Source organism: Pimephales promelas, chromosome 20 (genome assembly GCF_988280905.1).
Source record: "Pimephales promelas chromosome 20, fPimPro1.hap1.1, whole genome shotgun sequence".
NCBI classification, from domain to species: Eukaryota; Metazoa; Chordata; class Actinopteri; order Cypriniformes; family Leuciscidae; genus Pimephales; species Pimephales promelas.
The window spans coordinates 9,179,472-9,194,420 of NC_142788.1; the positions used below are offsets into that span (position 1 = coordinate 9,179,472).

The 14,949-nt window shown below is 40.2% G+C and overlaps 1 protein-coding gene across 2 annotated transcripts; it reads left to right on the top strand.

Annotated features, from left to right (window-relative positions):
* The first annotated feature begins 379 nt into the window (after nucleotides 1-379).
* On the top strand, nucleotides 380-14,637 carry kcna2b (potassium voltage-gated channel, shaker-related subfamily, member 2b). Of its 2 annotated transcripts, none has more exons than XM_039681319.2 (3): nucleotides 380-616; nucleotides 1,179-1,581; nucleotides 2,803-14,637. In XM_039681319.2, exon 3 carries the CDS (start codon nucleotides 2,943-2,945, stop codon nucleotides 4,428-4,430), a length of 1,488 nt encoding a protein of 495 aa, XP_039537253.1. In that variant the 5' UTR covers nucleotides 380-616; nucleotides 1,179-1,581; nucleotides 2,803-2,942; the 3' UTR covers nucleotides 4,431-14,637. The 2 variants fall into 2 exon arrangements, with proteins under 2 accessions (XP_039537253.1, XP_039537254.1); XM_039681320.2 differs by having other exon boundaries at nucleotides 380-548.
* The last annotated feature ends 312 nt before the right edge of the window (nucleotides 14,638-14,949 follow it).

A 14,949-nucleotide genomic window follows, 5' to 3' on the forward strand; every position in this document is an offset into this window, starting at 1 on the left:
TGGATAAAGGATGTTTTGAGTATTATTTTATAATTTAGAAAATTATATAAAATATTGTATAAAATTATGTAATATTTATAGAAACAAATATAATAAATATTAAAAATCAAATGCTTAATATGTGACAACTTTATATTGTAATTATTTTATATAAAAATATTTTATATATATATATATTAATATTTTTCGTCCTGTTTTAAATATTAGCCTACATGAGATGTTCCAAAAAAGAAATTACATTTTAATATATATATATATATATATATGTCTGTCGTGAGTTGTAGTGAGGCTGAGGCACCATCAGCAGCAGCTGTATTAGCGCAGAGGAGGCGCGTCCCCTTTAATTTGCCCACGCTGTATAGCAGTAAGGAGTGGTGGTGATCAGCACAGCTCACTGACTGTAGTCCCTTTTGTATGCGCAGCGGTGCCCAACTGCAGCCTAAACCGCTCGCTCTTACAATCATTATGAGTAAAAGACGAAAAGTTGGACTTTGACATGAAGTGTCTCGCTCGCGCCGCGCCACTCCCTAAAATGAACGAGAACACAAGTAAGCGCACGGGGAATCTATGTGCATATTTCGATGGATATTTTGCATCTTGAAAACAACTCGGGAAGGTTGACTTTTTTTTTTTAAATGCATGCTTTAACGCATCAATGCCGAAACGCGTGAATGCCTTTAGCACAGTAATGCATGGGCATGCTTTGATCATCGGAACCTATTGCTGAAGCATGTCACTGCAGACACCTCGCGCTTGCTTGAAAGGGTTAAAACACTGATCACAGCCGGTGTGATGTGTTTTTCATGGGTGCATGAGCCTGGAATCTGAATATGTGTGCTGTAATAAAAAAAAAAAAAATGTTGTTTGGGGCAATTGGATAACACCTTAAAAAGGGACGCTGTCTTTGCGCAACGGAAACCCCCTAAACAAACAGCCAAATTGTGACTGAGAACATCTGAAACGTGATGCTCTATGGATTTCTGCCCTTAAGATGAGCACGTTTGCTCAACAACAAGATGTTGCCACTCCTCAGAGCATCATTTTGGCCATCAAGCGCGAGTGGCCACACGTATTCAGGCAATTCTCCTCAGTCTCTTGTGTTAAATGTTACTATCGTGTGTAATGTGAGCATGTTTGAGGCGACGCCCAACGCAAACAGCTCCCCTGTTTCTTTGCAGATCTCTGAATTGAGTCGAGACAACAGTGTGAGGACGCAGGGGGAGTCAGATTTTGCTGACCTTAGCATCTTTGGACCGTTTCAATGGGAAGCTCTTTGCCATTAACACCTTGAGGGAGTTCCCTTCGCTTTGCCTCCGTTCGTTTCTTTGAGACAGGCTGCTGTATGTTTCCCGTTTGTCCCGAAGGCGCGTACGGGTGGATATATTCGCATTCAGCGCAGCAGATCTGGCGCAGCGGGCGGGAGGAAGAGCAGGATCATTGCAGTACCTGTAATGAATGGCTGCTGAAAGACACCACTGACCCTGGCAACGAGACGTTTTTATTAGTTCTGCTGGTGTCATGTAAACATAATCATTTAGCAAATGATTTCGCCGGCGCTTTGGGGACTCCTGATGCTTGCAGGTAAGCTTGCGTAACCTCCCGTTTGCTTATTGCAGTTCTAGCCTGCTGTCTGTGGATCTGGAGCTGAGTTTAAGTGTTTTATTTTTTTATTTGAATAACACTGAAGCTATAGGGAACTGTTTAATTAGTCACACACACTGCATGCACATACATGAAGGAAAAACAACCTTACACCAGACTAGATTGCTGGACTTAGCCATCCAGCCTGGTCAAGTCAGCCTATATTTCAGAAGCTTAGACTTAGAAATCAGCTGGCCTATCTGCTAAAACAGCTTAAAACGGCTAAGACCAGCCTTATGACCATTTTATGCTTGCATATTCTAAGCAATTCTTGATGATATTATATAAAAAGTCATGCTTTAGAAATGTGACCTTCCTAATTCATTACACAATCTAGAATTGCTAAAACAATAAATTGTATTTCTGGAAAAACAAGTACACTTTATTGAAAGTTTTATTTTATGATAATTTGCTCATACAGAAGTACTGCAATAACTGTGAAGCTTGTAAATGTCTTTTTTTTTTTCAGAATACAGGCTTAAAAAAAGGTATATAAACCATAATTGGAAAAATGAAGTTCATATAACATGGTCATATGGTTGATATGATATTGTGGGGTTTTTAAAAAAATCTTAACATATTTTACCTATTGAACGAAGGTAGACAGTGTCGCATTTCTTCAACTTTTCTAACTCAAGCAGTCTTGCTGTCATGGCGAAACACATTTGGGGAGGTTTTGGAATATCCAATTATGATTTAAGTGCACTCAGGCTGGTATTAGATTTACAGTGTGTAATTGAATCCTAAGAGGAATGATACAGTCTTTCCATAGCAAGTATTGATCTACTTGGCAGATAAAAGCAAATAGAATGTGTAAAGTGGTCAGGCTACTTCTCCATATGATTGATGGATGTTTTTAGATGCCATGGTTTGCTAGAGCCATACATGTATTTCCTGAGTAGTCATGCTTTGGGCTGTTGTGTAGCGCTTTGATCTCTCTTCACTTTCATTTCAGATTTGATGGTGTTTGAATAACTTGCTAATTTAGTTCTTAAAAAAAAAAAACGAGTTCTTTCTGCATTGTCTTGGAAAAATGAGGAATCCAAGTAATCCCATAGTAGAATACAATAAATACTCATTAAGCACTCTTGCAGTGAGCATGTTTTGAAGAATGCTTGTGTGGCTCAAGTAATCTTCTTTTCTGCTTTATATTTCTTCCAGTGTTTCCTGGGTTCTAATGCAAGGGGAAGGCGTTGACAAGTGAAAAGAAGCCCCAAATTTCCCTGCTCCTTTCCCACAAACTTTTAGAGGCAACACCGTCGCACTCTGAAAACAAACTGCAGGCTGCATTTATTCACAGCATGACTGTTGCGACGGGCGACCCAGTTGATGAAGCCGCAGCTCACCCGGGTCAGCCACAGGACACATACGACCCGGAACCAGACCATGAGTGCTGCGAAAGGGTGGTCATTAACATATCTGGCCTGCGCTTTGAGACGCAGCTCAAAACTCTGTCTCAGTTCCCAGAGACATTGCTTGGGGACCCCAAAAAGAGAATGCGCTATTTCGACCCTCTGAGGAATGAGTACTTTTTTGACAGGAACCGCCCAAGTTTTGATGCCATTCTCTACTACTACCAGTCAGGCGGCAGGTTGCGAAGGCCTGTCAATGTGACATTGGATATTTTTTCAGAGGAGATACGTTTTTATGAGCTTGGGGAAGAAGCCATTGAGATGTTCAGGGAGGATGAAGGATTTATTAAGGAAGAGGAGAAACTCCTGCCAGAAAATGAGTTTCAGAGGCAGGTATGGCTGCTCTTTGAGTATCCTGAAAGTTCAGGGCCTGCCCGGATTATTGCCATCATTTCAGTCATGGTCATTCTCATCTCTATAGTCAGTTTCTGCCTGGAGACACTTCCGATTTTTCGCAATGATGACATGGAGATGCAGAAAGCATACCCAAGCAACTCCAACTCAACAATTAGCTACACCTCCGACTACTTTACCGACCCTTTCTTCATCTTGGAGACTCTTTGCATCATATGGTTCTCCTTTGAGTTCCTGGTGCGCTTCTTTGCGTGTCCCAGCAAAGCAGGCTTCTTTGTCAATATAATGAACATCATTGATATTGTGGCTATAATACCTTACTTTATCACCTTGGGCACGGAGCTAGCAGAGAAGCCAGAGGATGGTCAGCAAGGACAGCAAGCCATGTCACTTGCCATTTTGAGGGTCATCAGATTAGTACGAGTCTTTAGGATCTTCAAACTTTCTCGGCACTCGAAAGGGCTGCAGATTCTCGGCCAAACGCTCAAGGCCAGCATGAGGGAGCTCGGGCTGCTTATCTTCTTTCTCTTCATCGGAGTCATCCTGTTTTCGAGCGCCGTCTACTTCGCAGAAGCGGATGAGCCTGACTCGCAGTTTGTAAGCATCCCAGATGCCTTCTGGTGGGCAGTGGTTTCAATGACCACAGTAGGGTATGGTGACATGGTTCCAACTACCATCGGAGGCAAAATTGTGGGATCCCTGTGTGCTATCGCTGGTGTGCTGACCATTGCCTTGCCCGTGCCTGTCATAGTCTCAAACTTCAACTACTTCTACCATCGAGAGACAGAAGGCGAGGAACAGGCCCAGTACCTTAACGTGACCAGCGTCCCCAAGATAGATTCGTCAGAGGACCTGAAAAAGAGCCGCAGCGGGTCAACCATGAGCAAGTCTGACTACATGGAAATTCAAGAGGCTGTTAACAACAGCAATGAGGACTTTCGAGAGGAGAACATCAAGACTGGAAACTGCACACTAACCAACACAAACTATGTTAACATCACCAAAATGCTTACAGATGTATAACCGTTTTGAGCTGCCTTTGACGAAGAAGGTGAGATAAAGAAGGGGTGTGCAACCCCAGTTTCGAAGGCTTCAGATGCCTCAAGGAAAAGAGTTTCAAGACGGGAGATTTGTCTATTTGAGTGAAGGATCAGTGAAGAAGACCTGTCCATCATTCCATCTCCATTCCCTCTCGCAAGTTGTGGGAAACTTGATTGGTTGGGGACGTTGTTTTGCATTCTTGTGTTCAGTGTCTGCATGGAGTTTGTCTATTCTGTGTGACTGTGCTAGTAGTCGGTCTGCTTGCAACAGTAGCCAATCGTAGCCTAACCAGTTGGTACAAGCGTAGCATAGAGGGACCAATTCCTGACTCCCATTTCCCCATTCACTGCCAACCCGAGGACCCCTAGAGTCTTTTTTGAGTGTATTTGTTCCTGGGAAGAATGAGAATTTTGTCACTCCAAATTGATTAGTGCGACATAAAACATGGAGGAGATAACATATTCGTGAAGAATCACCATGGAGGATGTATTTCTCTGTGAATGCACAAATGCTGTCTGTCCTGCCAACAATGTACCATGTGCGGTACCTAAAAAAAATATTACATTCCATCTTGTGACGAAGAAATACATGCATGACCAATCCGAGGGGACCTGGAGGACCGGTTCTGTGGCCCCCTTTCTATCTGTCTGACCTTTTTTCCCTCTTTCGCTGCCAGCAAATTAGGATCTCAGTGTGTCCCTTGTTAGAGTAAACAGACCTGAAAGTGGAGTGGAAATTGTTTTGAAGTTGCCCTTTTTTCCATCGTCGTCATTCCACTATGCATGAGCATCTACCCTCCATTGCATCATTTCATTCGGTCACTTACTTTTCCCAGCATTGTAGGGCTGTCAACTTTAGTCGTTTAGTCGACTAATTGGTCGATGCCGTCTTGGTCGACTGACATTCTTATTGGTCGACCAGTTGCATTTTTTTTTTTACCAATAGAAAGAATTTTTCAATGATTTAGTCCTTGATATTTATTCCTTTATAAGCAGTTATTTATTACTGTATTCTTAATTAGCCTATGTTTTGTCCCCAACTTTAAAATGCTTTAATTGAGGCTATTTTTGTAACTGCGCCACAATTTAGCGCACACACATAATACACTCGGGAACCGCACGTGTGGCTGGCTGCGCTGCTGCTTGCGCTCGGTAAGGGATGCTGTATTCATTCAGTTAGAACGCTGCGTTTTGGCTTTAGTCGACAAAATGTCCAGGAAATCTAAATCTTTTGTCGGGCTGCATTTTAAAACAAAGACGACAAGACTGTGGAGGGAGGCGATCGCGTTGCTCCATTATGAGCGCGCAAGTTGCGTGCCTACATTTGAAATCGAACTTGAGCGCGCAAAAGACGTGAGCAGCCTTTTAACGGCTATATCATGCTGACTCAATAGATTGTGTTTTCTTAATGTTTTCGTTTTTATTTGTACACTTGACGCATTTGAAAATAGCCTAAATAATGCAACAAAACGAAAATAAACCTATACGCGGTCCTACAGCCTATTATTAGGATTGTTTTTAAGTTATTTGGGTTCTTTGTGTGTTGTTTAAAACGCCTTGATCGTCAGGACGAAAGTTAACCCATAGCTTTGAAAGTAAAGAAGAATATAAAGCCTGTATAAACGAGAGCTTTTGTTGGGATTTTTCATTATGTGGTCAGGTGCGCGATTGTGACTGTTACTATAGACCTAGGACAGAGCTCTTCACTTTTTGCAGTTAAAAAATCACTTAATTTTCAAAGAATTGTATTATTATTATAGTTTTATTTATTTGTGATGTTTTTTCGTTGTTGTTTTATATATGCTCAATGACAATTGTTTAAAAAATGTTTAATCAAAACATCACGTTTTTTTTTGTTTTTTGTTTTTTTTAGTCGACTAATCGTTGCCATGACTCGACTTTGGTCGACTAAGGATTTCTTTGGTTGAATACAGCCCTACAGCATTGTAAACTTCCAAGCATTCCATGTGTATGAGAAGTGTCTTTTGTAATGAAAATCTACCCCTTACAAGCGCCTGATGGGAGGGTTGCAGGAGTATAGACATTTAACTGTGACATTGCAGCCAACAACAGCTAAACTCTAGCTCACTTAGTCAGGTCACCAAAGATGAAGTTCACTGCCGCTATTTATTGCATTTTTATGTTGTTTTTACATTTTAGTGCCATTTCACGGTGCATCCCGCTCATAATATGATGCTGGAGAATTTCGATAAAACTTCTTGAATAGGCTCCTTGAATAGCTTTTGTAAGAGATAGGAAATATTCTACTGCCTTTGTGGTGCATGTCTGGTACACATTCCTTGTAGCATGCATGTAGTAAGAATGATACTTACAAAACTAGAAATAAGTATTCATATCTTTATCAATATAAATATTTTTCTCTGTGAGATTAACATCTTGTGCAATATTATAAATGCTTGTTTTTTTAAGGTTGCAAGATTTTGCAAATGGTTTTCTATGTTAGTATGCTATAGTTGGAGTGTAATAGCCCACTTTCAGGGTTAAATACCATGAAGGTTGTTCATTTCTTAGTTTGGCAAGGGAGAGTGAGATGCACCAATCAAAATGAGCATTTCATAGCACCACATTTTGGATATGGGGGAATTCTAACTTTAAAAAAAATCTCAATCCCTGATTTAATAACAAGGGATTCTGATGATTTTTATCCCATTAAATGTTGGTTTGTTTGTTTGTGACATGTCTAGTCTGTAGCCTACTCTAATACCTAAAGACTGTATTGTCTTTTGTGCTTAATGCTAAAGACCTCATGAAATCAAACTTAGATTTTTGCAGTCTTAAAGTATATGATAAGATATATTTCAAAATTTCAGACTTTCTAAGAAAATGAACCAAAATATCAGTTTAGGGCAATTTACGTAATGTCCCCGAGTGGGTCCAGGTTTGGCTGGTTAGCTTCAGTAGTTAGTCCCTGCTGGTAGATGATGTAACTACACCATTATGCATATGAGAATATTTTTTAATTATTTATGGTCATTCCAATGTAGCCATATATATTTATGAAATATTATTTTTAAATCAACAAATAAATTATATAATTTATACATATTAATGATTTATTCAATTATTTAATTTAATCGATTTATTTAAATAAATGTGCAGTTTTTGTTAAACTATTTCATGGGGTCTTTAAAGTGGCAAATAAAAGCAGAAAACTTAGTTTAAAAAAGGTGGTGCAGGACCTTTTTTAGTTGAGAAATAGAAAAGCTCTATGGTAAGTAAACAGTTCATGTACCCTACAACCCCAGTTTAAACCCGTTCAACTGCCCAAGATTTTCCTCAGATTTAGATTCACTCCACTGCCAAACTACTTGGCAGATCTCCCTGCCACTATGTTTGCTGTTTGCCTAATGAGATGTAGTCATCAAAGAAGCTAAACAAATTCTCTTTGAAAACTTGGGGCCAGATTTACTAAACATTGCAAATAAGCGTGAGAGCGCGATTCCAAAAAAGCGCCGATGGGAGTAGAAAGTTCAGTGCATGATCTACTGACGATGTGCAAATTAAAGAACACAGATGCAGTCGATCATTTTCATAATGACTAATGCAATCTACCAAGAGCAGCGTAAATTGGTGTCTGGTATACTTTTTTTGGGTGGTAAATAATGGTGCAAATACCAGTAAATTGACTTGCGCAAACCTTAGTACGTAAATCACCTTGCACAATTCATTTAAACACTCTCATAAATTTTGCGTCTGAAAGGGAAACAAATGCGCACAAATGCATAAGGTCAGCTGCAAAAATAACCGTCAACACATTTTCGACTGTTTGTCTTTAGTAAATCCCGATAGAGGGTTTGTGCTGGCGCAAACTCTTAGTAAATCTGGCTCTTAGCTTCTTAGTGAGACAGTACTGCCATATCCAAGAACGTGGTGCACCATTCACTCCACTCTTTCCAAATACAGGACATCATAACCAAATAACACTTTTCTTCCCCTGCCCAGAGCTTCAGTGAGTAAGGGATGTTTGAACCCATGCTAAGCCATGTTAACTGCTTTCACTAGTTTTAGCTAGGTTTGTCGCAGTTAAAGCAGAGATTGCTATAAGTATCTCACAGACTTGGAAAAGTGAGCAACATATTGCAGCCATTACTTTTATGTTCAGTTATGTTCAGACTTAATGGATATATTGCATTTTTGCACTTTTCCAATACACAATACCAGCTTGACTCGCCTCGTCTCGGCTCGCCTTTGTTTGGTTTTCCACTGTGTTAAAGTTGTACCTGCTTTCGGGTTCTTTTTTTTTTTTTTGTAACACCTCCGGCGAGGTTCTGAGCGAGCTAAGGCGAGCTGAGGCGATACTAAAATGTGACGTGAAAACAATGCCGACAGCTGATTGTTCAGAGAGAATCGTCACCATTCACGGCGTCATCATTGCGCACGCCAGGTGGAGTATCCAGAACAGCCCCACCATTTTTAAATAGTTTGGCCAGAGATAGTTTCTAAACTTGCTACTATTATTATGGCAACTCGGAAGAATACGCTGTGGTCAATGGGCTATATGCACGCATAAGTTCCGCATTTGACGCAAGGATGCTCGTCCATTTCCGGTTGTGGAGATTAAAGCGGAGGAAAACCGAGGAAAACGGGATTATGGCAGAGTCTTCAAAATTTACTGTCCTCCCGTCTTTGAAACGAAACGTACATACGTTTAGATGTAATTTTATATATAGTTATGTTTATTTAATATAATTTTAAAAATAAGCATAAACACAACGAGGGGTGTCTGTTTTATCTGTTTTTGTGAGTAACGTTTCTTTAGTATAACCATGGAGTATAAAATTCAATATAAATTCTCGGTATTGCATTGGACTCTACGATCGGCAGAAGTTATCGAGCATCCTTACACCTTCACCGGAAATACCGCCATGCATAGAGCCCATTGAGAAGGTGCAGACTTTCCTTTGTGTGGTTGCCGAAGAGAGGATCCAGCGAGAGCTTGATGGGGCAACGAGGAACGAAAGGCGTCGCTATGACGACCGGGTACTATTTGTGGCGGTACTGTCTGCAATGGAAAACGTAGCGAAAAGCGAGGCGAGTCGAGTCGAGCTGGTACTGGTAATGGAAAAGCGGCATTTCTTTAGCAGCTTTTCCACTGTCGAGCCGGACGACTCTAAGAATGGAAAGGAATGATCCCAGTTATATTTACACTTGAGCCTGGTTTGGCACAGCACGATTACACACCATTTTCAGCCTGGAAATTTCGGCACGATTGACTGAACCGCGCTCTAGTAGAACGTGTTTTATGGTGTCGCCTCTCATGATTGGTCACTTGTCTTTTGTCTGACTGATCGCTATTTACATTTCATATTGTCTATGATATTGTCTTGCCTTAGGCCGTGTGTCCACCAAAGCGTTTTTAGGCAGCTGAAAACGCCAGACGCTCTGCTGAAGACGCCGTGCCTTGGGCGATTGAGAGCGTTTTGGCAGCGCAGCGTTTTTTATGTTTGCAGCACAGTTTACTTCTGCAAAGTAACTGATTTCGCAGATCATTTGTTTCATACTAAAAATTATTTTTTCATCCATTTTCTTCGGTTAGCTCTGTTGGTTGATGTCGTTGTACAGAAAGAATGTTGTGACAGTTTGTCGGTGTGGTATTAGTCCCACCCCTCCTCCACTGTGATGGGACGGCTGGATAAAAAGTGACAGTGATGAGCGCTGCGTTTTTAAACATTTTTCAACTCTTGGCGACCAGTAAAAAACGCTGGGCGCTCGGTGCTTCAGCGTGAAAAAAAAAAAAGCCCAGTGCCTCGTTACGCTCATGGCGTTTAAAAAACGCGGCGCTTCCATTAAAAACAATTGAAAACGTATGCCAGCCGCATGGAAAAACGCTTTGGTGGACACATGGCCTTACACTGGCACATTTGTATTACATTCCAAAGAGATCTGTTATCAGCATCACAACAGTGGAAAATGTAACATAGCCTATCTGTGCAGGCTGGGGCGGATCGGCAAGGAATGAAAAGGTTAAGCAAAGAGAACGGTTTGGCCTAACGGTGACATTAAATTTGTGTCCGCAATATGACAACATCCTTGTTACAAATCTACGGAGCCCCTAAAGGGATATGGTGAAGGAAATATCGATATTTGACAAGAAATAATTGTGGGGGTTGAAATCAGTTGATTAGAGAAAGCAAGTAAGAGGGTTTGTGACACCAAAAAAGAAGGTTATGTGGACTTATTTGTTGTAGTTTTAAGACATTTATCCATACATGCAATGATCTGCCTCCATCACATTATCAACTTTGCACAGTTTAGAATCGAACTGTATTTTTTCATCCTCCTCTCATATTTACCTTCAATGATACCGCTGAGTCCTGTTGTATTGACTTCAATGAGGATGCTTGTTCATCACCTTTCTTATTGTTGTTTTTTTTATGTGTGTGTTGTTGAATGCATGCAGAAACCCTTGTGTAATGTTTGTCCATGCAAAAGAATGGTATGCAGTTATTGGAGAAGCCCGTTTACACTGCCAGGGCTACAAATCATCCCATCAATTCAGACAAATGAATCCTCAAGATGTTGGAATTTTAGTACGCATTTGATAGAAAAATGCATTTTACTGATGCTCTCAAAGTATCATATATAATAGCATCTCCATAGCTGCCTCGTTCTGTCTGAAATTGTGAATATATTGGTTTTTTTAAATATATATTCACCATGACATTTGGTCTGTACATTTGTAATACTCTTGAGATTTCAAATCATTTTAAAGCCTACAAAACACAGCTTTGTGACGATACTTTCCAAGAGTCCGCTGCTTTCATTGTTGTCTTAACAAAAGCTATAGCTTTATAAAACACCTCCGCCATGTAATGCAGTTTCTTAATAGTGGGAAGTTCACAGCTGCAATTATATCCTTTAAAACCTTATCCAAATGTATTGTAGTATAAGTATACTTCATATACGTTAAGCACAAACACTGGGGAAAAAATAAACCTCTAACTGTAATTATCATAGAAGCTTTGCCTATTGATTACTGCAGTATATAGATGTATCAGCAATCAAATTAAGCCTTTTATATCTAATCAATATTCAACTGAATGTCATTACAGGCTTTACTGTTCACACTCAGGCATGTTTTGTGGAGAAGAAAAACATATGCCCTAATTTGTACATGCAATATGGATATACAGTGTATATATATATATATGGATGGGTGGATGAATGAACAAACAGATAGATGGACAGACCAAGATTGAGAGGATAGCTGAGCAGATATGATTTAGAGAAAGAGCATAACAGAGTTCTTTTGAGATGGATGGAGGTGGGAGCCATCAGATAGCATCTCAACTTTGATTTGGAGTGAAAGCTAGACCTTGTTCACACAGTGCATAAATCCGGGACTGACTGTCTATGGTATAATGTTGCAAGTGATTCAATCGGTTTGGTAACACATTGTAGCCTAATCAATGCCCAGTATAGTGTATCTACATTGATCACTAGCATAATGACTTCAGCATTAGCATGATGCTAAACTACTGCAGCCGAGACACACGGGGTGTATTTAATTCATTCAGTGCACTCATTCACATGAAGCATATTGTCAATGCCACATAGTTCACTACATATCAAAAAGTGAGCGGTAATGGTTGACTTGTCTTAGAACACAACTAGAGACATTGTGAATTGTCTTTAGCTACACGCTAAGCCCTGAACATAACCCTAAAATCCAGTCCGAGTAAGAGTGCTTAAGTAGGAATTAAAGGGATAGTTCACCCAAAAATGAAAATTCTGTCAGTAATTACTCGCCCTCATGTTGTTTCAACCCCGTAAGACTTTCGTTCACCTTCGAAACATAAATCAAGATATTTTTTATTAAATCTGAGAGCTGGCTCACTCCTTCATATAGGCTTCTAAGGGATCGAAACTTGGCGGCCCAGAAAAGTTATTAAAGACATCGTTAAAATAGTCCGAGTGACTACATTGGCTCAATCTTAGATTTATCAAGCAACGAGAATACTTTTTGTGCGCAAAAAAACGCATTTATTGAACTATTAATTTCAGCCCATTCTCAGCATTTGACCATGCTTCAATATCTGACGCTTTAGGCGCCTTTTAGCGTCAGTTAGATGACGCCCTAGGATCGCGTGTACCCTACCCCCACCCCAGACCTAAACCTAACAGCGTCCTCTAACTGACGCTTTCCTTCAGCGTCAGTTATGCCGAGTTCAGACTGCATGATTTTAGCCACGATTTTGGCTCGCCGACAGGTTTTGAGAAATCGCCGACAAATGCCCGAAATCACAGGCAAATCGGCGCTCGTTCACGCGAGTGACAATCACGCAGTGTGAATGAACAAAGACGCGAACTGAGAGAATCACCGACGAGTCGCCGACGCCCGTGAGATATTTGGCATGCTAAATATCTGGACCTGTCGGCGATTCAAAATCCTGCTGTGTGAAAAGTGTTTTGACTGAAAACTACATCGGTGATCACCGGCAGCCAGTGAGAGAGCAAGATACAGAGCAGCAGGGAGTTCGGGGAGGAGTTATAGATCACATATCAACATGATATGGCATTGTTTCAACAAAAAAAGCTTCTTCTCGGTCTATTTGGACACAATAAATGGAAGAAAAATTAGTAGAAATTTGGCAGGAGCACTCGTGTCTGTTTCAGCAGCTGTACCACAACCGGGTCGAAAAAAAAAAGTCTCACGTGAGAACTCCGGTCTTGCACGTGTGGTGTCGCGCGTTGTTTCCTTTTCATATCTCACGCGTGTTTGTTGTGAAATGTAGTTTGCGTGCAGCGTGCTAGACAGAGTCTGTCGGCGATTTTTCTAAAGTCATGCAGTGTGAAACCTTCTGTCGCCGATCCATCGTCCAGTGTGAACACAGCAGCGACTGAATGCTGGCCAAGATAGTCATGCAGTGTGAAAAGAGCAGCGACCTGACTACTTTGAAAATCGTGCAGTCTGAAAGAGCCATTAGATGACGCCGCAGGATCGCGTCATGTAAGTGACGCTAAAGGGCGCCTAAAACGTCGAATATTGAAGCATGGTCAAAGGTGACGCCTTGGGGTGAGAATGTGTTGTTAATTTCCTTCTCTGTGGGCCTCGAAGTTAGTTCACGTAGGGTAACTGCACAGCGCTCCTGGGTTATCTACTATTTTAACGATGTCTTTAATAACTTTTCTGGGCCGGCAAGTTTCGATCCCTTAGAAGACTATGGAGGAGTCTCCGATTTAATAAAAAAATGTCTTAATTTGTGTCCTGAAGATGAATGAAAGTCTTACGGGGTTGGAACAACATGAGGGTGAGTAATTACTGACATAATTTTCATTTTGGGGTGAACCATCCTTTTAAGTCCTATACTTAAGCACTCTTAAGTTCAACTAATTGCATTTAGGACTGTCTTAAATTTAAACAATACATTGTAATTTAATTATAAATAACGTGTAATTAAGTGTCCAACTTAAGTTTGCACATAAGGATGTTTTTTTTTTTTTAAGTAGGCTAAATTATTTCTGCAATAAGTACTATTTTTATAAGTATGCTTAAGTGTACTTCTTTTTCACAGGAGTAGCAAAGCACATTTCCAAATTTTAGACCACCTGTGAATCTGGTTTGGGTTAAGTTTGCACATCGGATATACTAAAAAAAATAAAAAAAAAAAAATAAAATCTAATTTCTGCTGCCTGTGTGAACAAGGCCTTATAGAAGTATGAATGGCAAACCTTTGAGTGCTTGTAATAGCTCATGTTATCTTCCTATGTAATAGCTCACCTCTCTCCACCCTCTGTGGAGATACTCTTGATGTCAACGGGCTGACGGATAATGAACTGTGCACATCAGCGGATGAGCTGAGGTTTTAGGTGTTGGTCTGCATGTGTCTATGTGTATATGTGACATTGTCCCCACATTGTCATCCAGGAAGCCTAATCTTTCATTTCTTGTACAGAGCCTTTGTTTTCTAGGATAAAGAAGAAAAAAACAAACTTGAACTAAACACAATAACACAATAAAGAGAAGAGATGGAGGACTCAATACATTCTCTGGATGTGATAAATATCATGCACTTTACAAGGACAACTGGATGCTAACGCTGAACCTAAAAGACAATCTTGGAAAGAAAACAAGAGATGCGTCTTTTGCTTCCAAAAGGTTATAACTGTAAAGAGATATATAAATATATATATGATTATGAGGATGAAAATAAATCATGATAAGATGATGATGACTCCTGATTATTTCTGTGTCTCTTCAGATCTGGGAAGATGGTGATGTCAGTCGATTTATTCATGATATCATTGGCGGCTGCTGGCTGTTCATTGGTTTTTAACCTTCTCTTACCTAATTGTCAAATTATACAATAGTTGAAATGGTGCCTAAAGTGGAAGTAAAATATGTTGTTAAAGAGATTTCAGATGGTTGCTAAACGATAAAGATGTTCAAACCAAGAACAAGACTATGGACTATAACAGTACCTTACTTTATACTTTAAATGCTTCAGCCATGCATTCAAGAAGGATTGATTTTGATTGGC